Source organism: Ostrea edulis, chromosome 6 (assembly GCF_947568905.1).
Source record: "Ostrea edulis chromosome 6, xbOstEdul1.1, whole genome shotgun sequence".
NCBI classification, from domain to species: domain Eukaryota; kingdom Metazoa; phylum Mollusca; class Bivalvia; order Ostreida; family Ostreidae; genus Ostrea; species Ostrea edulis.
Genome location: NC_079169.1, coordinates 10,406,756 through 10,433,029, shown reverse-complemented (window position 1 = coordinate 10,433,029; position 26,274 = coordinate 10,406,756). Strand labels below are relative to the sequence as shown.

At 31.9% G+C, this 26,274-nt stretch overlaps 1 protein-coding gene across 2 annotated transcripts in view; it reads right to left on the bottom strand.

Moving 5' to 3' along the window:
• Window positions 1-26,274, bottom strand: part of LOC125645990 (centrosomal protein of 70 kDa-like) — a 48,244-nt gene that overhangs the window by 4,650 nt on the left and 17,320 nt on the right. For both annotated transcript variants that reach the window (XM_048872073.2, XM_056141524.1), the window contains 8 exons: window positions 23,681-23,758; window positions 23,435-23,546; window positions 22,173-22,271; window positions 21,351-21,506; window positions 10,369-10,509; window positions 9,647-9,818; window positions 6,334-6,448; window positions 2,280-2,359 (listed from right to left, as the gene is read on the bottom strand). In XM_048872073.2, coding sequence (XP_048728030.2) covers window positions 2,280-2,359; window positions 6,334-6,448; window positions 9,647-9,818; window positions 10,369-10,509; window positions 21,351-21,506; window positions 22,173-22,271; window positions 23,435-23,546; window positions 23,681-23,758 — 953 coding nt within the window. The remainder of the gene's footprint in view (window positions 1-2,279; window positions 2,360-6,333; window positions 6,449-9,646; window positions 9,819-10,368; window positions 10,510-21,350; window positions 21,507-22,172; window positions 22,272-23,434; window positions 23,547-23,680; window positions 23,759-26,274) is intronic.

The following is a 26,274-nucleotide window of genomic DNA, read 5'->3' as shown; positions in this document are numbered from 1 at the left end:
TTAGTTTGTCTACTTAATACCCAGAGACAGAGAAGATTTTCAAAGAATTTCTACATTTTCACTATACGACCAATAGAGCCCCACCCTAACACAAGAACCCCTGCCCCAGGGGCCATGAATTTCACAATTTTGGTAGAGGGCTCAACGCTCATTATAATTATGCCCACAGTTTGGCTTCTCGATGTCCAGGAGTAAAGAAGAAGATTTTTTAAAATTACACTCATTTCGATGGTTTTTGCCCCACCCCTCAGGCCCCAGGGGGGCAGGGACCACGAATTTCACAATTTTTGTTCCCCTCCACCCACAGATGCTATATGCCAAAATTGGTTGAAATTGGTTCATGGGTTTCAGAGAAGAAGCTGAAAATGTTCAAATGTTAACGCACGATGAACGACGACGGACAAAAACAGATAGCAATAGGTCACCTGAATGAATGCAGGTGACCTAAAAAAATGGTAAGGTCTAGCTGTCCCTTGGTTTGCTACAATTTTGTTACCATTATGATAATAGATTCGATTCATCTTAATTTTATTTGCGAAAGTTTAGCATGTTGGATTGGGTGTCTATACTGTACCAAGAAATGTGTTTGCACGTGGCAAAATTTATGCGTCTCGGGTGGTCAGGCATACAGTTATTTCTAACACTGGTTATGAAGCCACATTACACTTCCTAATGTACATTACTAAGATAGTGTATGGTGGACTTGAATTATAGAGAACTATATTTTTAGTGGAGTCAATGGTTTAGTAGAATATCACTTCATTCTCTCCACTGAAAAATTTGAAAGTAATGGATTTTGTCTCTTGTTGATCAAACTCACAGCAGGAATATTAGTAAAACTGATGGATGCTCCCTGAACTGCAGCGTACCAACGAACTACTTCATATGACGAACTCACACAATGATCAATAACTGTTGAAATATTGTGGAAATGAAGTTTTTTTATTCTATATGTATGTTATGTGTTCTGAATGACCTTGACCTTTACAAAATGACCTTGAATGACCATTGTCTGAAAGCAATTTGCCTGTTACTTACTTGTGAGATATATGATCAATACTTGTTCTAAACTGTTGAAATAAGGAACTTTTTTCTGAATATATAAGGTATACATGGATGTTCTGAGTGACCTTTCCAAAATGACCTTAGTCCAAAAGTCCCTGTCCCAAGGAATATTTGTGATCAATTATGATAAATTTCTGATGGAAGGTTTAGGAGATAATGAGCTCAGACAGATGGACGACTGCGACTATATATATGCTCCCCCAAAAATTTTTCGTGGAGCATAAAGTTTTTCTTCTTCAAAACTATATAAGTAAGCTGTAACTAGCAAAAGTAACAGAGTGTAGTAAATTTCCATATTTTGAACTTGCTTCTCCTCTTCATTTTAAGATGCCCTACCTCCTATATTAAGGAAAAAAAATGTGAAAATTGTTTTCTCTCTCTCATATGATCCAGTACTCTAATCTAAGTGGAGATTTGACTTGGCTAAGTATTTGGCTTGGAAGACATCAAAACAAATATCAAGCCGAGTCGAATTTTAGCTGAGATTACCTGTACCCCAATTTTATTTCATGTTGTTAATATACCATATAAAACCAGTGTTATCATATTTCAAAAAACTTTTTAAAAAACCCAAAACAAAACAAATTTAAGCAGTAGAATTAAGACAGAAATAATGATCAATGTACAAAATATTTTCATTATCTGAGGAAATTTGGTCTACCTTAAATTTGCTAGTTTTTATTTCTTCTGCTTTGTAAAAGAGAGAACTATGTTCATACAAAGTGTTTTTAAAAGTTGCAAATTAGGACAGATAAATCACTGGTATATACGGACAGATAAATCACTGGTATATACAACTTTAGTATGCGCTATTGCCATTTCAAGGTCCTTTAATATGGAAAGACTGTGACCATGCATGAACCAAACCGTGGTGCCCATTTTCTGTGTATTAAATGATGCATACTATATACTATCAGATTTCAACGTGTTCAATAAACATGAAAAAAATCCATCTTTATTAAAAATGATAATTCTGTATTGTACCAACATGGAGTTAAAAATCTGATTATCTCCTATTTATTCCTCCTACTATAACAACAGTTTCATTGTTAAAGTTTGAGAGCAGGATTAATATAAAGCCTTTCGGCTTGTTTCCCAGTCTTCATTACATACATATACATGTATATACATGTATTGTGAAATAAAATATTGTTACACAAAAGTTTGACATATCTCGCCGTGCATTTGAAAAGTTATTCAACTCACAAATTTACCTAAAATCTCAAACAATTTTCTGACGATTTCCTGAAATGCTGGGAAAAAATCACTATGTTCCTCCAGGCGTCGTATTACTCTAAAATAAAAGTAATAATAGAAACATGTAATGAATTACTGCTTAATGTAAGAAAGTGATGATGGAAATATGTAATGAATTACTGCTTAATGTAAGAAACTAATAATAGAAATATGTAATGAATTACTGCTTAATGTAAGAAAGTGATAATAGAAACATGTAATGAATTACTGCTTAATGTAAGAAAGTGATGAATTACTGCTTAATGTAAGAAAGTGATGATGGAAACATGTAATGAATTACTGTTTAATGTAAGAAAGTGATGATGGAAATATGTAATGAATTACTGCTTAATGTAAGAAAGTAATGATGGAAATATGTAATGAATTACTGCTTAATGTAAGAAAGTGATGATGGAAACATGTAATGAATTACTGCTTAATGTAAGAAAGTGATGATGGAAACATGTAATGAATTACTGCTTAATGTAAGAAAGTGATGATGGAAATATGTAATGAATTACTGCTTAATGTAAGAAAGTGATGAATTACTGTTTAATGTAAGAAAGTGATGATGGAAACATGTAATAAAATTACTGCTTAATGTAAGAAAGTGATGATGGAAACATGTAATGAATTACTGTTTAATGTAAGAAAGTAATGAATTACTGCTTAATGTAAGAAAGTAATGATGGAAACATGGAATGAATTACTGTTTAATGTAAGAAAGTGATGAATTACTGCTTAATGTAAGAAAGTGATGATGGAAACATGTAATGAATTACTGCTTAATGTAAGAAAGTGATGATGGAAATATGTAATGAATTACTGTTTAATGTAAGAAAGTGATGATGGAAACATGGAATGAATTACTGCTTAATGTAAGAAAGTGATGATGGAAACATGTTATGAATTACTGCTTAATGTAAGAAAGTGATGATGGAAATATGTAATGAATTACTGCTTAATGTAAGAAAGTGATGATGGAAACATGTAATGAATTACTGCTTAATGTAAGAAAGTGATGATGGAAATATGTAATGAATTACTGTTTAATGTAAGAAAGTGATGATGGAAACATGGAATGAATTACTGCTTAATGTAAGAAAGTGATGATGGAAATATGTAATGAATTACTGCTTAATGTAAGAAAGTGATGATGGAAACATGGAATGAATTACTGCTTAATGTAAGAAAGTGATGATGGAAACATGTTATGAATTACTGCTTAATGTAAGAAACTAATAATAGAAACATGTAATGAATTACTGCTTAATGTAAGAAAGTGATGATGGAAACATGTAATGAATTACTGTTTAATGTAAGAAAGTGATGAATTACTGCTTAATGTAAGAAAGTGATGATGGAAACATGTAATGAATTACTGCTTAATGTAAGAAAGTGATGATGGAAATATGTAATGAATTACTGTTTAATGTAAGAAAGTGATGATGGAAACATGGAATGAATTACTGCTTAATGTAAGAAAGTGATGATGGAAATATGTAATGAATTACTGCTTAATGTAAGAAAGTGATGATGGAAACATGGAATGAATTACTGTTTAATGTAAGAAAGTGATGATGGAAACATGGAATGAATTACTGCTTAATGTAAGAAAGTGATGATGGAAACATGTAATGAATTACTGCTTAATGTAAGAAAGTGATGATGGAAACATGTAATGAATTACACTTTAATGTAAGAAAGTGAAGAATTACTGCTTAATGTAAGAAAGTGATGATGGAAACATGTAATGAATTACTGCTTAATGTAAGAAAGTGATGATGGAAACATGTAATGAATTACTGTTTAATGTAAGAAAGTGATGAATTACTGCTTAATGTAAGAAAGTAATAATAGAAACATGTAATGAATTACTGTTTAATGTAAGAAAGTAATAATAGAAACATGTAATGAATTACTGCTTAATGTAAGAAAGTAATAATAGAAACATGTAATGAATTACTGCTTAATGTAAGAAAGTGATGAATTACTGCTTAATGTAAGAAAGTGATGAGTTACTGTTTAATGTAAGAAAGTAATGATGGAAACATGTAATGAATTACTGCTTAATGTAAGAAAGTGATGATGGAAACATGTAATGAATTACTGTTTAATGTAAGAAAGTAATGAATTACTGCTTAATGTAAGAAAGTAATGATGGAAACATGTAATGAATTACTGCTTAATGTAAGAAACTAATAATAGAAATATGTAATGAATTACTGCTTAATGTAAGAAAGTGATAATAGAAATATGTAATGAATTACTGCTTAATGTAAGAAAGTGATGATGGAAACATGGAATGAATTACTGCTTAATGTAAGAAATTGATAATAGAAACATGTAATGAATTACTGCTTAATGTAAGAAAGTGATGATGGAAACATGTAATGAATTACTGCTTAATGTAAGAAAGTAATGATGGAAATATGTAATGAGTTACTGCTTAATGTAAGAAAGTGATGATGGAAACATGTAATGAATTACTGTTTAATGTAAGAAAGTAATGAATTACTGCTTAATGTAAGAAAGTAATGATGGAAACATGTAATGAATTACTGCTTAATGTAAGAAAGTGATGATGGAAACATGTAATGAATTACTGTTTAATGTAAGAAAGTAATGAATTACTGCTTAATGTAAGAAAGTAATGATGGAAACATGTAATGAATTACTGCTTAATGTAAGAAAGTGATGATGGAAACATGTAATGAATTACTGCTTAATGTAAGAAAGTGATGAATTACTGCTTAATGTAAGAAAGTAATGATGGAAACATGTAATGAATTACTGTTTAATGTAAGAAAGTGATAATAGAAACATGTAATGAATTACTGCTTAATGTAAGAAACTAATAATAGAAATATGTAATGAATTACTGCTTAATGTAAGAAAGTGATAATAGAAATATGTAATGAATTACTGCTTAATGTAAGAAAATGATGATGGAAACATGTAATGAATTACTGCTTAATGTAAGAAAGTAATAATAGAAATATGTAATGAATTACTGCTTAATGTAAGAAACTAATAATAGAAATATGTAATGAATTACTGCTTAATGTAAGAAAGTGATGATGGAAACATGGAATGAATTACTGCTTAATGTAAGAAAGTGATAATAGAAATATGTAATGAATTACTGCTTAATGTAAGAAACTAATAATAGAAATATGTAATGAATTACTGCTTAATGTAAGAAAGTGATGATGGAAACATGTAATGAATTACTGCTTAATGTAAGAAAGTGATGAATTACTGCTTAATGTAAGAAAGTGATGAGTTACTGCTTAATGTAAGAAAGTGATGAATTACTGCTTAATGTAAGAAAGTGATGAATTACTGCTTAATGTAAGAAAGTGATGATGGAAATATGTAATGAATTACTGCTTAATGTAAGAAAGTGATGATGGAAACATGTAATGAATTACTGCTTAATGTAAGAAAGTGATGATGGAAACATGTAATGAATTACTGTTTAATGTAAGAAAGTGATGAATTACTGCTTAATGTAAGAAAGTGATGAGTTACTGCTTAATGTAAGAAAGTGATGAATTACTGCTTAATGTAAGAAAGTGATGAATTACTGCTTAATGTAAGAAAGTGATGATGGAAATATGTAATGAATTACTGCTTAATGTAAGAAAGTGATGATGGAAACATGTAATGAATTACTGCTTAATGTAAGAAAGTGATGATGGAAATATGTAATGAATTACTGCTTAATGTAAGCATGTGATAAAAATCTCATTAAATATAACTAATTACACCTATTACAAAGCCAAATAGAACATCTCCGGTCATTTGCTATCATGGTGTTTTACTATACACACATGTATATTAAATTTTAAAAAAAAATGATCTTGTGATTTGAAACATGTTGTGTGATCACAACTCTAAGCTCCTCAGAATAGTACAAATCCCATATTGATAGAGAAAATCATAGAATCATTTGTTTACTTTATCATGTAACTTTTAGAAAACATGCATGAACATGTCACACAGCTGGGTGAAGATAACAATAATTACCCCTCCAGATCCTCCGTTTGTAGGAGAGATTTCAGCTGCTTGGCGGTGGTGTTTTGGTGAGAATGACAAAGGTGCCCAACAGCATCCACAATCTCAGAGGATTTAGCATCTGGATCTGGTAAAATAAAGTCTAAATATAAGTATGAAATGGAAATAAATATCATAAAACTGTTTTAGATGCCATGGGTATCCATGTACATCATTTGAATCCATCTAAATTGAACACACATACTAAAACAGGAGGCCCATGGATCACACTGCTCACCTGAGACAGATTGTTCATTCAGGGATAAAGACTCGTGTCTGGGATACTAATATAAATGTAACAAAAAAAAAAGTATTGTAGATTCACTCACTCTGACTCCAGGGTCATGGAATGAACAAAAAACCCAACCCCAAACTACTTGTAAATGTGTACCACATGAAGACAGTTCTTTTATATGAATTACACATAAATGTGTACTACATGAAGACAGTTCTTTTATATGAATTACATGTAAATGTGTACCACATGAAGACAGTTCTTTTATATGAATTACACATAAATGTGTACCACATGAAGACAGTTCTTTTATATGAATTACATGTAAATGTGTACCACATGAAGACAGTTCTTTTATATGAATTACACATAAATGTGTACCACATGAAGACAGTTCTTTTCTATGAATTACATGTAAATGTGTACCACATGAAGACAGTTCTTTTATATGAATTACACATAAATGTGTACCACATGAAGAGAGTTCTTTTATATGAATTACATGTAAATGTGTACCACATGAAGACAGTTCCTTTATATGAATTACATGTAAATGTGTACCACATGAAGACAGTTCTTTTCTATGAATTACATGTAAATGTGTACCACATGAAGACAGTTCCTTTATATGAATTACATGTAAATGTGTACCACATGAAGACAGTTCTTTTATATGAATTACATGTAAATGTGTACCACATGAAGACAGTTCCTTTATATGAATTACATGTAAATGTGTACCACATGAAGACAGTTCTTTTCTATGAATTACACGTAAATGTGTACCACATGAAGACAGTTCTTTTCTATGAATTACATGTAAATGTGTACCACATGAAGACAGTTCTTTTCTATGAATTACACATAAATGTGTACCACATGAAGACAGTTCTTTTCTATGAATTACATGTAAATGTGTACCACATGAAGACAGTTCTTTTCTATGAATTACATGTAAATGTGTACCACATGAAGACAGTTCTTTTATATAAATTACATTTAAATGTGTACCACATGAAGACAGTTTCTTTATATGAATTACATGTAAATGTGTACCACATGAAGACAGTTCTTTTATACGAATTACATGTAAATGTGTACCACATGAAGACAGTTCTTTTATATGAATTACACGTAAATGTGTACCACATGAAGACAGTTCTTTTATATAAATTACATGTAAATGTGTACCACATGAAGACAGTTTCTTTATATGAATTACATGTAAATATGTACCACATGAAGACAGTTCCTTTATATGAATTACTTGTAAATGTGTACCACATGAAGACAGTTCTTTTCTATGAATTACACGTAAATGTGTACCACATGAAGACAGTTCTTTTATATGAATTACACGTAAATGTGTACCACATGAAGACAGTTCCTTTATATGAATTACACAAACTGGTTCCTTGTGGTTCTTGAATTGAAAATAAGATTTCAAAGTAATTTCCATTAAATCTTATATACCTATGTCAAACTTTAAATCCCTACTGTGTTCTTGTTTCAGGCATACATGCATATTAATTTGAAAAATTTGACCATTGTTGTTTCCAAGGATTTTTTTTTTGAAATGTCATTATATCCCTGTATTCAAAACTTTAACCCTGTGTTGTAGAGCCCTCTTATATAGCCCATTTTGGCCTGTGTCATCCTGGTTTAAACAAACTTGAATCCACACTAAACAAAAGTAATTGTGATTTCATTAATTTGACGAATTATAGTTCTCAAGAAAATTTAAATTTTTAAAATTCTAACCAATTCTCTTAAAAATTTCCATCCCCTGCTGTGCTTCCATGCTGGACCAAGGGGTCATTGTATGGATAAACTTGAATCTATACTATTAATTTAACAAATCATAAGCCTTGCTGATTTTAAGAGAAGCAATTCTAATATTCCAATGTATCATGGTATAGTTTAGAATTTTGATTAAAGTGTAAATCTACAAACATAACATACCTATGTTGAGAAGATGTCTTATTCTGAAGTAACTCTTTGCAGAAAGATAATATTATTTTAACAAAGTTAAGAAATCCTTTGACAATTTGTGCCCTGTCGTTCTAGTAGTAGGAGAATTTAAAAAAAAAAAAGAAGAGATTTTCCAATATACTTCTATTTCAAACTCTAAAATCCTTTGGTGGTCCTGCCCATCCCTGGGGTCATGAACCTGAATTAACATTATGAGATTGTCTACAACTCTATACTGACACATTTTACCATTTTGGTGCTTGAATAATTAACCTTTCATGTAAACCGTGGCTTTTCTGGTTCAGTGGTTCTTGAAAACATTCTTTTAACAATCCTCTATTTCCTATAATTATTTTCCCCCACAATAAATCATAACCCTTTATTTGAAGAAACTTTAATCCTATTTACACAAGGATGCTTTCTGGTAAGTGAGGTTGAAAATGGCTCAATTCTTTTGGAGAAGAATTCGAAAATGTGAAAACTTATAAACAAAGACAACAACAGATAATGGAATAATTTTGATCAGCAAAGCTCATGGCCAATCAAAGCTCACGGCTCAGGTGAGTTAAAAATAAAAGTGTATTGTATCTGTTTTCCCATTCATTTTACAATGTGGCAATACTCCAACCGATATCTATGCTATATAAATGTAATAATTATAAACATATGTTAACAAGTTTTCATCGAACATGTGTTTACTTGTGTGTTTATTCGTACTGGACATAATAATGACAGGTGAAGTCTATTTATATCCAAATACCTGTCCGACAACTATGTAAATACATGTATAACCACAAGATTTTCCTGCATTCAAAGGCTCTCATTCAGTGCAATAAGACACCGATCCACCCATGCAAAATGAATTTTGTATAATTATGCTACAACTTCATATGTTCTTTTGTCATCGTAGGTAAAAAGATCCCAGATTTATTTTGTACAGTATGTTTATTAATAAACTGCACTTCTGAGAGCACTTCTATACCTACACACCGGTGTTTATTTATTTAATAAATCATTTAAGTTCGTTTGAGTGAAACAAATAAAACATACATTATAAATGTATAATATATTTGCTCTTACAAAGTCCAAGAAGATTGCGCAGTGTGTTGAGCACATTATGGACCTCTCCGAGTTTGGTGTAAATATCATTCATTCTGGGAAATACCCCAGACACTGATGGAACATCAAACAGTGTCTGGAAGTGTTGGATGATGTTCTCTAGAACTGTACGAGAGGGGTGCTCCTTTCCATCCTGTAAACATAAATATGTGATACACTCCTGTAAACATATATATGTCACACAATCCTGTAAACATAAATATGTGATACAATCCTATAAACATGTCACACAATCCTGTAAACATAGATATGTCACACAATCCTGTAAACATAAATATGTCACACAATCATGTAAACATAAATATGTCATAACAATCCTGTAAACATAAATATGTCACACAATCCTGTAAACATAAATATGTGATACAATCCTGTAAACATAAATATGTGATACAATCCTGTAAACATAAATATGATACAATCCTGTAAACATAAATATGTGATACAATCCTGTAAACATAGATATGTCATAACAATCCTGTAAACATAGATATGTCAAACAATCCTGTAAAAGTACAATTTGAACTGCTGGGTTTCACATGTTAGTAATCACATTTCCTTTCAGTACATGCCTGAAAAGGCTAAAGGGGGCTTTCAGAATTTTTATTTTGTAAACAATAAGAATCTGTTTACACACACACACCCGTCACTATACTAGTATAGTAAACCTTCTCATTTCTCACCTTTTCTCTAATAATGCCATCGTCGTACACAATTTTGTCCACAGCAGTGATAATCTGTGCCATGGAAGGGTCACCACTTAGTCGAATCTTCAACCAGGGGGCAACCCTCTCTCCCAGCTTGTTCATGGAAATTTGAAGCTCCTAGTTAAAGTCAAAGGTACTTATATAATTAGCTATTTAATTTAAATCCAGAGTGTTTTCCTATGTATTCCAAACAATAGTACAGAAATCTATAAGAAAAACAGCAAGTCATTATATACTTAAAAACAAAGATTTCAAGAAAATACATCCTTTAATGCGGGATAAGCCAAAATTTCTATAGTTGGAGTTTCCTTCATTTGTTCAAAGTTCAAATGAAGTTCCATTCTATTACAAACCCAATTAAGATAACTAACTAAATCAATCAGGTTATCACAAATTTCTAGGCATATTTCTTTACAAAAAGTCCTGTCTCCACTATCAGTTTTATACTATGGGATTTCCCCCAACAGCCAGCTTCCTCAGTGGGATATTCCTTCTCTAGAGTGGGATTTCCCCCACAGCCAGCTTCCTCTGTAGAATTCCCTCTCTAGAGTGGGATTTCCCCCAAAGCCAGCTTGCCCAACTCTACTGTAGAATTTCCCTCATAGCCGGCTTGCCCTACTTTAGAGTAGGGTTTCCTCTATATCTAGCTTTCTCCCTAGAATTACTTCTCAAATGTAGGATTTTCCCCTAGCTACTTTCCCTACTCTAACACAGTTAGCATTCTCCTGGGAATTCCTACTATAGTGTAGATTTTCCCCATAGCTAGCTTTTTTCCGGGAATTCCTACTCTAGTGTAAGATTTCCCCCTACTCTAACATAGTATTTCTCCCATAGCTAGTTTCCTTCCTGGAATTCCTACTAAAATGTAGGATTTCCCCATAGCTATAACTTTCTCCCTCTAATTCCTACTCAAATGTAGGATTCCCCCCTAGCTAGCTTTCTCCCTGTAATTCCTACTCAAATGTAGGATTCCCCCATAGCTAGCTTTCTCCCTGTAATTCCTACTCAAATGTAGGATTCCCCCATAGCTAGCTTTCTCCCTGTAATTCCTACTCAAATGTAGGATTCCCCCATAGCTAGCTTTCTCTCGGGAATTCCTACTCTAGTGTAAGATTCCCCCCTACTCTAACATAGGATTTCCCCCATCGCTAACTTTCTCCCGGGAATTCCTACTTAAATGTAGGATTTCCCCCATAGCTACTTTGCCTACTCTAGAGTGGGATTATATTCCCTCACATCCAGCGTTCTCTACGCTAGAGTAAAATTTCCTAAATAGCTGAATATTTTCTTTTAAAATGTTGTCTTGATTATCTCTGTTTGGAAGGGAATATTGTCCTTCATTTGAACAAATTTAATTCCCCCTTTTCCACAGATACTTTGTGGCAAGTTTGGTTGAAATTGACAACACATGCCACTGGAAAAAATGGAAGGAATTCAATCATAAAACCTCACCCAGACTTTAAACTGATTGCAGTGTACTTTACAATGACAGTGTAATTTTTGTTTCATATCTATGGAATTGATGTTTTGTATAAATCAATTCTGCAATTATTTGTATATTTTGGGATCAAATGCATGTACTGTACATTTATTCACTATACAAATGTTCCTGAATCATGAACTCAGGTCAAAGACACCATTCAAAATTTGCATAATGGGGCACATTTATGTCACCTATAAACAATCACATTTACATGACAATTGCACCATTGGTCTGAATCAGATCTAAACATGTGTCATAAACAACGACAGAAATCCATAACATTTTTTAAAATGAATCTCAGACAAAGACTTTAATTTACCAGTAATTACACCCCCAACTAGCTTATATTAAAAAAAAAACAAAACAATTAACTTGCACTGTATAAATATTTCATGGGAAATGAAATGTCACGACCTGGTTAGATATCTTTTTGTAAATGATGATTTGTGAACACATGCATTATTCATAAAATAGTCCTCTAAAGTACATAATACTGTTGTCAGGTCTGTATGCAAAGCATTCTTCATGACAAATGACAACTGAATCTGTTATTAAGACAGCAGTGAATTTTTAACCAACCACATTATCGTTCACATGAGGCATTTCAGGAAATCTTTTTTTAAAACTTTCTCCCATTAATCTCACGACACTTATAATCTTCCCATATATAGTGCTTTTGTGTTTATATTTACAATGTATGTCAAAACTTTAAATGTTCATAATTGGTGATAATTAAAACAAAGACAGATCTAAGACCTAAGAAATTAAAAGTTTTTCACTAGCTATTTCAGTAAATAATATCATTCAACTTCAAGATACAGATGTTTATCAGAATTTGCTGAGTGACCTATAGTTTTATTTATGAAATATTAAGAAACAATTATTTTAAGTGCTTTTTTGACAAATATTGTAGGTCTTTTGTTTTATTCTATATGCCAAAAAACATGACTATTTCTCAATAATAAATTTATTAGGCACTATTTCTAAGACACATGTTAATGAATTATTTTTCAAACCTTTTGGTGCATTATTTTTTAATGTTCTAGAATGTAAAATATTTTAGTTTTCCTTTGATGAAAACTTTTTAAGGGTTTCAATCATGCACTGAATACTTAAACCACTCCCTTTTAATTTCTATGTAATGATTATAAAGGAACATCTTTATGTATACATCATTCATTAATTTGCATAATGAGAATAACATTTCCAACATCATGATCTCCCATCAGGTGGATGGATTGAGAATTTGTGTGTCGTACCTAAACTCACACTGACATTTTAAAATGAATGATGTTTTCCATTGTATTCATGACACTTCAGCTTTTGCCTTGGCATTCAGCTGCTTCATAAGGTAAAGGTTGGCCATCAATCACCAACAGAGATTTTAACCTCTGAATATTTTGATATGAATTCCACAGAGAAAATTAGCATGTCCTTAAGACAGGTGTACCGTAGCTATCAAACATAAATCATTCACAGAAGAAAAACCAATTTCAATTTGATATTGCAAACCAACCGTCGCCAAAACGTACAGGCCATGAATGATAATAACCAACACCATTGTGTATGACTCAACAAAATAGATGATCTAGATAATGTGCCTAAGATGACTTTCCTATTTCATAATGCAATACATATTTTCTATAGCTGTGCAATATGCACATAAAAACAGAAACTCAGGCATTTAAATGACAAATATGGCTTGCAGACATGATTATTAAACTATAATAGACCTGGAAATTAGTCTACAAGTTAATATGGGACAGGGTCATATCAATAGTTACTAGGTGCTCTGTTCCCAAAATAAACCCACTGGCAGTATTCACCCTTGTTATTAGATTAATATACAAATAATTACAATTCTAAAAATAATTTTTGTGGGGTTTTATCTCTGATGATAATACATGCACTAGGTACACAATATCTTCCACTCAAACTGATGGTACATGTAATATATTTCCCACACTACAAAGCCATGGAATCCCAGTGTTTAAACTGAAGAATGTTGACCATTCAACCTAATTTAATACTGACAGATCAGTCAACATTAATTAATGTGGACTGGTTGATTTCACATCTCATAATCATTAGCATTTGAACATAATTCAACCATGAATGACAATATCCATTTATTTAAGGAATAAATGTCTAGATTATTTGTGTAATAGGCGTACATAAAAACGATCGAGGCATGGGGAAATTTCCATATTGGGTGATGCCCCTCGTGTTTTATATCCCCTAGAAACAAACCTGGACATTTTTTCCACGTCTTCATAGGTTTTTATGTCAATATGAAAGGTCAGTGCTTTTATCGAGAAATCAAATACACCGAAACATAGTAAAAAGTAAAAGCATGTACCATTTAATACACAGTCTAATAAAAGTAAATGCATTGTATTAATACGCAATCTAGTAAAAGTAAATGCATTGTTAGTATTAATACGCAGGATAGTAAAAGTAAATGCATTGTATTAATACGCAGTCTAGTAAAAGTAAATGCATCGTATTAATACGAAGTTTAATAAACAGAGAATATTACATGCTAAAATTCATATTATATGTCATATCAGTCCGAGTGGCCTCATATCAGCCCAAGGATCGAAGGGTTGATATGGGGCCTGAGGGCTGATGTGACATATGATATGGATTTTGGCATGTAATATTCTATTTATCATATACTGCACTTTTTCATTTAAAGGGGATAGTATTTTTGATGTGTTTTGTTTTTTAATTAATTCAATTGATACAGAGTCCGAAAGCTGATTTTATAAAATAATATTCTTGTTATCACATGCAGGTTACATTTTTGCATTTTAAAGGCAGATCAAGAAATATTTGATACGGCTTTACTTTTCTATAGTAAAAACCTTGATTCAATAATTTACTCCAGTAAAAACTTTGGTACATTTTATTACTCTGATACATTGAATATATATATATAACTATGGTGCATGTAAAAACTTTGATATACTGGTATAATAAATTATAATTAACTATCATAAAAACTCTCATACATTGATATTTACTACAGAAAAACATTCAATTTGATGCATTGATTTACCATGGTAAAAACATTGATACGAGCGAATACATGTACGTAATTTCTGGCTTAATATGCATTTTTGCATGCTGGTCTGATATACATGCGATATGGATTTTTGGACCAGTCGTTGATAGTGATGTCACCCATATCACGTACTGCAGAATCTGCATTATCATTACCAAGTATATGATAAATGTAAATGCGCCATATTAATACGCAGTCCGATAAATGTAAATGCACAGTATTAATACGCAGTCTGATAAATGTAAATGCACAGTATTAATTAATACGCAATCTGATAAAAGTAAATGCATGCATTGCATTAGGTCCAAAAAAAAAAACAAAAAAAAAAAAATTAATAATAGTTTCTCAGACCTGAAATTTTGATAAGGGAGGCAGGTTTTTTTTTACTTGGGTGAAGCATGAGTTATCTTTCCTTTCAATGTTGACTGTAGCATGAGTTACCTTTTCTTTCTCATGTACATGTATGTTTTTATATTAGAGTAAGCAATGGATTTTAAAAAATAGCTTCATGTTACTTACTATTAAGTGTATACAGTAAAACTCTGATATAGCGAATTTCTTGGGACCCTCTATAAAAATTCGCTATAAGCGTAATTCGCTATATGTTTATAGCAAATTCATAATTCAAATATAACGAATTCGTTCTAAAACTGATTTGTTCTACATGTATAACAGTTATATAAGAAAGCAGCAATCGATATACTTGCGTTTGTATTGTCTTTAAGAGAAATAAAGCCTATATATTTTTGAGAAGAAATATTTTTATACAAGAAATATACACATTGATTTATATATGATAATTTATCTTGATGGATTATTAAGTCATGCAAGAACATGTCGAGAGAGAAATGTCAACACAATTTTGCGCAATACATACATGTACAGTCTATTGCAATTGTCATATACTTGTTGTTTTACACAAATAAAGGAGTGTACGATAAAATAAATGCAATCAAACTTCAAATTTAATTAACGAGAATAGTAAACAATACCGACAATATATTTCCTAAACGTATGTGTAAGTATTGTTTTGCGTTAACAACCTTTTTAAAAAAAAAAAACAAACGGAAATTTTGTAATAAGTGTGAATCCTTTATGTCAATGGAAAACGATTGTTAAAAATCACAAAGAGTTTAAAATGAAAAAAATAAATTTGTTATAAAAGGTGATTTTTACGTTCAGTTTTAATTCAAGGGTAATAGGAATTTACTTCGCTATATCCGTAAATTCGCTAGATCCCTATTCGTTATAGACGCAGATTTTTATATAGAATATATAAAGAATTTGCCGGGGAAATCGTTTTCACTTCGCTATGGCCGTAATTTCGCTATATCCGTGTTCACTATATTCGAGTTTTACTGTAATACTATTATTCAGTTCTTCAGATGAGACCGCAAAATCTGAGGCCCCATGCTACAGCAGGTGTGGCACGATAAAGATCCCTCCCTGCTTCAAGGCCCTAAGCGCGGAGCATAGGCCCAAATTTTGCAGCCCTTCACCAACAATGATGACATTTCCATATAAGTAAAATACATGTATTCTCGAAAGGGACGTTAAACAATATAAAATCAATCTTAAACACTTGCACATAAATGAGTATGTATTCAATTATTATTTGATCAAATTTCAAATATACTTTCAATTTTATAAAAATCCTCTGAAAGTTTTACATAAAAATCTATAACTTAAGAGCAACCTCAATTACATAAATAAACCAAAAAAAATCACAAAAAAAAATTAATTCAAAGCAGTACCTTTTCAACTACTGCCACGGTGCCTGAAAAACTACTGATTGATTTTTCGGCCTTAAAGAGGTTTGCAGGTTAGTTTTGTAGTATTGTAAATTTTTTGGGAAGTGTATTTTTGATTTCTACATTGAAGGAGCATTAGGAAATTAAGGAAGTTAGCTCCTGAGCTTTTGAGCACAACTGCGCAGGATGCTACAACCAAGTATTTACTGGTTCAATATTGATCCCATTGGTGCAAACATATTACACATCTATTACTTACTGAACTCTATCCAGTTGAACAATTTTGCATCAATTTGAATTTTGAATGAGTTTGGCAGGGAATGTATTTTGTGGCAGATGGATTGATTAATCAAAAGGTTCTCAATCTGCCTGATATTACAGTTTCTGTTTTATCCAATTTCTCTTCTATTCTTATACTCCTACACGTGTATTTTATAATTTATGATACAAGTAGCTCAGACTTAGAACTCGTTCAAATGTTGTAATTTATTAATTTGGTTGATATATTTTTCCAAACAGAACATCCAATTCTTAAAAACAATTTAAAAAATTAATTTACTCAAAATTTTGTATAAAAATTCAGTATTTTCGGCATTAATTTAAACTTATGATCTCTATTAACCCTCACTCTTTTTTAGTTACATCTTAAATTTTAAGAAAAGACCTTGAAATTTATGTGAAATTTTAGAAATTGACATTAGTCCTAATATGTCCTTTTAAACTCTCAAATTTGAGATCATGTTTTTTGTACATCAAGTGCAGAAAGGTCATTATTTATTTCCATTACTTGTATTAAACTTTTTTTTAAATTCTATATATATTGTTAGAAGACAATAAATTATGCATGTTGTGTTGACATCAACAGACAAATCAAGTTTACTTGAATAAATCCTGAGTAAATTTTAAGTGCAAAAAGGTCAAGTTTAGAAAACCGTAGCTCAATAGTAAGCATTGCAACCCAAGTTTTTCGTTTTAATTTCTTAATTCTCCTTCAATGAAGACTTCCCCAAAAGACTGACTTTACTCCAAATCTCAGTTGTGAACCTGCTTGTTCTTGAGCTACAGTGTTTTAAACTTGATCTTTTTGCACTTAAATTACTCAAGATTTATTTGATCTGTTGGTGTTAACACAACATAAGCAAAATTGAAAGGGTTTCAAATCTTGAATGGACAAATTTTTTTTCAATTGAATGGAGTTAAGTAATATTTGTATAATATGTTTGGAGCAATGGGATCCGTATTGAACCAGTACATACAAAGTTATATAATCATGCACAGTTGTGCTCAAAAGCTGAAGAGCTCACTCTCTTTAAAATACACAGTCTAGTAAAAGTAAATGTGTTGTATTAATAAGCAGACTAGTAAAAGTAAATGCGTCGTATTAATACGCAGTCTAGTAAAAGTAAATGCATTGTATCAATATGCAATTTTAATGGCATCAAATATTCACACACTGTTCATGTGAAACAATACACAACTAACAAATATTATAGTGCAAGATATATTGTATAACATTTGATGAAAGTCTCTTAGTTATCATCAACTTTAATGAAACCCCAGACTAAACTAACTGCCCCTCAGCCTAATGACCTTCAGGCAACATTCTGGTCCACTGGTCCAGCAAACACATGTTGATCACAAGCATAATGTTGACTTCTCATCTAGTCAACAATACATCAGAGGATCACAAGCATAATGTTGACTTCCCATCCAGTCAACAAATACATCAGAGGATCACAAGCATAATGTTGACTTCTCATCCAGTCAACAAATACATCAGAGGATCACAAGCATAATGTTGACTTCTCATCCAGTCAACAAATACATCAGAGGATCACAAGCATAATGTTGACTTCTCATCCAGTCAACAAATACATCAGAGGATCACAAGCATAATGCTGACTTCTCATCCAGTCAACAAATACATCAGAGGATCACAAGCATAATGTTGACTTCCCATCCAGTCAACAAATACATCAGAGGATCCCAAGCATAATTTGATATAGTATATATAAAAATTAAGTCAAAATTCATGATTCAATTTGAATGATATAAAAAGTTTGTCCATGGTCTGATAGGACTTGCCAGGGGTGCCAGCCCTTCACAACTTTGTTCCTTATGATATATGGGTCTTCAACTTCCTAAAGAGTCATAAGACAATTTTCATTATTGGAACAGAAATCCATATATCATCTGTCCTCTTCTGGCTGAGGGTCAGACAAATCATGCAGTGTATGTAGAAGGAAGAGACTGACTAACCACGTTCTGGAACAGGTCAAGGGTAAAAAACAAGCACACCTCTCTGTACTACCTAATACATTATATAATACACTCTTAGTTCCAGGATATGTTTAGTTTGTCTGCAGTATATATTGTAGACAACGTATTCAATCATGCATTGTACTAAAATAACTCTAGATCCATTCTGAACAAAAATAGACTTAACAGAGAGGTTTATTTCATTAGTGTCAGTCAACCCCAGCAAAATGATAATTTAGTGCCACGTCAACGACCCTGACACCATTTCTTTTAATGCTTCCTTAATTTGTCAACGTTAATTGCAGCAAGTATGATGATTTCACATTCTGAGAAATACCGTATATTTGACTATCCATCATTTTTGTGATGATTTAGTTGACATTAAATTTTATCCTAATGAAGATGAATTCATCTGGTGTCACAGAGAGGACAAGCAAACACTGAGGTCACTTTGGTGAATGAACTCTGCTGGGGTTAATACATACCATGTTGCTCACCATAAATACATGACAAAATCTTTATCAAAATACTCAAGTCCTCTTGTAACTAATACAGAAATTATAGATGCATGGCTTTTGTCTATCTAATACATTTTTGCAAAGTCATTTAGTAACCTGTACAGAAGTCATTTAGTAATCTGTACAGAAGTCATTTAGTAATCTGTACAGAAGTCATTTTAGTAATTTGTACAGAAGTCATTTAGTAATCTGTACAGAAATCATTTAGTAATCTGTACAGAAATCATTTAGTAATCTGTACAGAAATCATTTAGTAACCTGTACAGTATTCTGCACAGAAGTCATTTAGTAACCTGTACAGAAGTCATTTAGTAATCTGTACAGAAATCATTTAGTAATCTGTACAGAAGTCATTTAGTAATCTGTACAGAAGTCATTTAGTAACCTGTACAGAAATCATTTAGTAATCTGTACCGAAGTCATTTAGTAATCTGTACAGAAATCATTTAGTAATCTGTACAGAAGTCATTTAGTAATCTGTACTGAAGTCATATTTAGTAACCTGTACAGAAGTCATTAGTAACCTGTACAGAAGTAATTTAGTAACCCATACAGAAGTCATTTAGTAATCTGTACTGAAGTCATATTTAGTAACCCGTACAGAAGTCATTTAGTAATCTGTAGAGAAGTCATTTAGTAATCTGTACAGAAGTCATTTAGTAATCTGTACAGAAATCATTTAGTAATCTGTACAGAAGTCATTTAGTAATCTGTACATAAGTCATTAGTAATCTGTACAGAAGTCATTTAGTAACCCATACAGAAGTCATTTAGTAATCTGTACAGAAGTCATTTAGTAATCTGTACAGAAGTGATTTAGTAACCCATACAGAAGTCATTTAGTAATCTGTACAGAAGTCATTTAGTAATCTGTACAGAAGTCATTAGTAATCTGTACAGAAATCATTTAGTAACCTGTACAGTATTCTGTACAGAAGTCATTTAGTAATCTGTACAGAAGTCATTTAGTAACCCATACAGAAGTCATTTAGTAATCTGTACAGAAGTCATTTAGTAAGCTGTACAGAAGTCATTAGTAATCTGTACAGAAGTCATTAGTAATCTGTACAGAAGTCATTTAGTAATCTGTACAGAAGTCATTAGTAATCTGTACAGAAGTCATTTAGTAATCTGTACAGAAGTCATTTAGTAATCTGTACAGAAGTCATTTAGTAACCCATACAGAAGTCATTTAGTAATCTGTACAGAAGTCATTTAGTAATCTGTACAGAAATCATTTAGTAACCTGTACAGAAGTCATTTAGTAATCTGTACAGAAGTCATTTAGTAATCTGTACAGAAGTCATTTAGTAATCTGTACAGAAGTCATTTAGTAATCTGTACAGAAGTCATTTAGTAATCTGTACAGAAATCATTTAGTAACTTGTACAGAAGTCATTTAGTAATCTGTACAGAAATCATTTAGTAATCTGTACCAAAGTCATTTAGTAATCTGTACAGAAGTCATTTAGTAATCTGTACAGAAGTCATTTATTTTTCTGTGAACTATCTTAGTCATGTTTCTGGCACAAACTTCGGTATTTTCTGTGATATCGTACAGGGTTTTGGAATTTACCTGTAATATCGTACAGAGGTTTGGAATTTACCAACAATATCATACAGAGGTTTGGAATTTACCAACAATATCATACAGAGGTTTGGAATTTACCTGTAATATCGTAAAGAGGTTTGGAATTTACCTGTAATATCGTACAGGGTTGGAATTTATCTGTAATATTGTACAGGGGTTTGGAATTTACTTGTAATATTGTACAGGGGTTGGAATTTACCTGTAATATTGTACAGAGTTTGGAATTTACCTGTAATATCGTACAGGGGTTGGAATTTACCTGTAATATCATACAGGGGTTGGAATTTACCTGTAAACCATCTTGGTCCTGCTTCCAGCACTGGAGTTTGGCTACTGTTCTTTGTAAACTCTTCTCTGTCAGAACAGCCTTCTTCCTCGAGGGACTGAGAGATATCCCATGATGCTCCTCTTCATCATGACACATATCCTGCACACAGCGACAGAACTGAAACCAGAGCAAAAACATTTTATCAACAAACGTAAGTGTCTTTCACTATAAAAAGCTATCAAAGACTGAGAGAAGGTCACAACCACCATCAACCCTGTACATACGGTTTCCATTACAACCTGCTACAACAGGGTGAAGTAATAACTGTAATGTTATTTTCATAAGTAATTGTTACAGTAACGGGAATGTGATTTCAGAAAAGATAGTTGTGAAGTTTGTGTAAGTTAATTTTGAATCACAGTAAAAAAAACCTTGTCATTTAGTAACCTGTCTCATTCTATGAGTACCACCACAAGGGGTCACACAAGAACTGTACAATTACTCAAAATAAAGCTGGATCAAGATTACCTTTTATTTACAGTTTTCACATACATCCTCACAATGAAGATGCAATCCAATGCTTAATGAACAGCAGTTCCTAGTCCAATGAAAATGACACATGACTGAACCACAGACAATATACTAGAAGTAATTAAATTTAGAGACTACTTGGCATCAACATTCGCGGGTGAGAGACAATTGTGAACTTTGTGAGTATTCCTGACATATTAAAAAGGGTGGGTGGGTGGGGTTAAATTCATCAACTTTTTGTGGGTTTCTTTTCTCAGCCCTGTATGTCAGTCCTTTCTGTTTTGTTTCTATAATACTTTTTGCTGACTTTACCTGTTCATATCTTTGAGACGTCTCGAGATATTCATTCTGTTTCTGTAATAAAGGAATGATTTGCTCAAGGTCTTCAACATCAGTCTCTGTGCATATGTCCTGAAAAAAATATTAATTTCTTTCAAGATTATTTTGAACATCATGACCTTGAACCCTGTGAATGAGGTCAAAACTCTGGGGTGTGTAAATCTCTTCCAATGATAAACTATCATTTCATAATCTGAAGTCAAACTGCGAAAAGGTTCTAAGTGATGCTTTTGGATAAAATTTGGAAGACAATGAAGTGAAGAAAACTGACAGAAACATTAGGTCTCCCCTGTGGAGGGAAATATAATTATCAATGCAGCGTTATAGCATATGTTTCCAGGGAAAAAGATGGCTACAACATTTTTATGAAAATCAATACCTAAATTTTAAGACCCATTTCTTGATCCCCTTGATCATTATATACAGAACATGTCCTGCACTCCAAACTGTTATTTCAGAAAATGAAGGACACCTTAAATCACATTCATATGCCTTAACTGGGGACAAAAAATATTTCCTTGCCATTAATTGCATTTAACATGCGGCATTCCTTATTTCCTCTTGTACTATAAAAATCAATCACACGACTATTACACAAGCGGTCACATTGAATGCCTGTCAAAACCATCAAAGGATGATTTATAAAGCTTCCTAATGACAGGAAATGTGCAATGAGGTGCACCATTACATGTGATTAGACTGAAGTCGAGAGATGAAATCTTCAAAGAACCGCACATCACCATATTCATCATCATCAAACCATCTTGACTGTTGTAGAGGTGTGAAAGGAACAGTCTTTGTCATGCTGAGAAATATACAAATGCCACTTCATACAGTGCTTGTCCTATCTATTATCATGTCATTTTCTCTGTTTGATCTGCTCTTAATACCTTTACCAACTCAAATACAAAATTCAATTGGATGTCATACATAACTCTCAAGTTGACACATGTAATAATTATGAAGCTAACTTAGTAAACACAAGATGCAAGTTAACACTGCAGCACAGAAAAAAAGAATTCAAAGGTCGTGCCATCAAGACTTAGTATAGCTTGTGCCATCAAGTCCAAAATTTGAAAAACCCACAAAAAAAAAAAAAAACAAAAACATCTCCACATGTAACATGTATTTCAAAATTATAAAGCATGTATAATGTGACACAAAGCATGTTTCCCGTAGCCTCAATATAATATCAAACTTACAAAGTTTCATGTAAAACCTTGCTTATTACTTACCCTGAGGTGCTGCCTACAGAAGTCTAAAGGGAGATAATCTAGGTCCTCAAGTTTGGTACTGTACTTTTTCTTCAGTCTGTAAGGGTCTTTATTGGGCTTTTCACCTGGTATACTGAAAAAAAATTGACCCCATCCCTTTGAAAAATGTAATATTTATCATAATATATTTCAACTGTCAATATTTGACAAGCCTGACAAGATAACAGTCAAACAATCAGATTATTATAAGCTTAATTAAATCTAAACCTGATGTTGTGAACTGCCAGTAGCTTTTCAAGTTTTTTGATTCGTTGTTGAGCCACTCTATAGTCCTGTAACTGTGGTCTGTAAGAACAAAAAATAGACCCTGAAGTCTTCATACAGTTACACATGTACATCTCTAATCCAGCCAATACAAATTATCTATGATATTTGTAAACTACCATAATTCATTTCTTCCATTTTCAGTTAAAAGAAATTACAGGGATCAATGAAAAAAGTGTAAAAATCAAAATAAGAGCATTGCTAAGCAGGGCATTCCATTGCAACATAACATCATTTAATGGGCACCATTCTCTAACATTTCATTGACCTTTGACCTAGACATCAATAAGTATCTTCTCCCTTCCATCTACAACATTCTTAGTCAGTGAAAAGCTGAAAGATTAAAAGATATTCTTTCTAACTTATCCACAACATTTGCTGTATTTAATTATTGTGACCTCGACTTATGACCTCAATTGACAGCTTTTCCTTTGCTTCCTGTCACCTCTGTAACTAAGACTAAAAAACCTACAATGATATTTTTCTGTGTGTGCTATCACATTCAATTACTTTGTGACCTTGACCTGTAACCTTTTGGGATTTCTCTCTCTATATGTGTTGTTTTTGAGACAGAGAATGAAATATCTATACATTTGACCACTGACTGTAACCTTAACCTACTGACCCAGAAATGAAAACCAATCTTCCTCTTCCCACCTTTAATCATTGTAGCAAGAATGAAATTAATGTTTGAAATAGTACACTTCATCTGTTGTACATGTATATAACATTTATCTGTTGTATATGCACATAACATTTATCTGTTGTATGTACATAACATTTATCTGTTGTATGTACATAACATTTATCTGTTGTACGTGTATATAACATATATCTGTTGTATATGTATATAACATTTATCTGTTGTACGTGTATATAACATTTATCTGTTGTACGTGTATATAACATATATCTGTTGTACGTGTATATAACATTCATCTGTTGTACGTGTATATAACATTTATCTGTTGTACGTGTATATAACATTTATCTGTTGTACGTGTACATAACATTTATCTGTTGTACGTGTACATAACATTTATCTGTTGTACGTGTACATAACATTTATCTGTTGTACGTGTACATAACATTTATCTGTTGTACGTGTATATAACATTTATCTGTGGTACGTGTATATAACATTTATCTGTTGTACGTGTACATAACATTTATCTGTTGTACGTGTATATAACATTTATCTGTTGTATCTGTATATAACATTTATCTGTTGTACGTGTACATAACATTTATCTGTTGTACGTGTATATAACATTTATCTGTTGTACGTGTATATAACATATATCTGTTGTACGTGTATATAACATTCATCTGTTGTACGTGTATATAACATTTATCTGTTGTACGTGTATATAACATTTATCTGTTGTACGTGTACATAACATTTATCTGTTGTACGTGTACATAACATTTATCTGTTGTACGTGTACATAACATTTATCTGTTGTACGTGTACATAACATTTATCTGTTGTACGTGTATATAACATTTATCTGTGGTACGTGTATATAACATTTATCTGTTGTACGTGTACATAACATTTATCTGTTGTACGTGTATATAACATTTATCTGTTGTATCTGTATATAACATTTATCTGTTGTACGTGTACATAACATTTATCTGTTGTACGTGTACATAACATTTATCTGTTGTATGTGTATATAACATTTATCTGTTGTATGTGTAGATAACATTTATCTGTGGTATCTGTATATAACATTTATCTGTTGTACGTGTACATAACATTTATCTGTTGTGCGTGTAGATAACATTTATCTGTTGTATGTGTATATAACATTTATCTGTTGTACGTGTACATAACATTTATCTGTTGTACGTGTATATAACATTTATCTGTGGTACATGTATATAACATTTATCTGTGGTACATGTATATAACATTTATCTGTTGTACATGTATATAACATTTATCTGTTGTACGTGTATATAACATTTATCCTGACATGCACATGGGCAAGTTGTTGCATCTCCTCCCACTTTGTTGTGGGGGAATAACACTGATGTGAAACAGACTAAACAGGTAAAATGTTATACACAATCCATCACACCTGTAGTTGTTGCTATCATTAAACACAGGTAAAATGTTATACACAATCCATCACACCTGTAGTTGTTGCTATCATTAAACACAGGTAAAATGTTATACACAATCCATCACACCTGTAGTTGTTGCTATCATTAAACACAGGTAAAATGTTATACACAATCCATCACACCTGTAGTTGTTGCTATCATTAAACACAGGTAAAATGTTATACACAATCCATCACACCTGTAGTTGTTGCTATCATTAAACACAGGTAAAATGTTATACACAATCCATCACACCTGTAGTTGTTGCTATCATTAAACACAGGTAAAATGTTATACACAATCCATCACACCTGTAGTTGTTGCTATCATTAAACACAGGTAAAATGTTATACACAATCCATCACACCTGTAGTTGTTGCTATCATTAAACACAGGTAAAATGTTATACACAATCCATCACA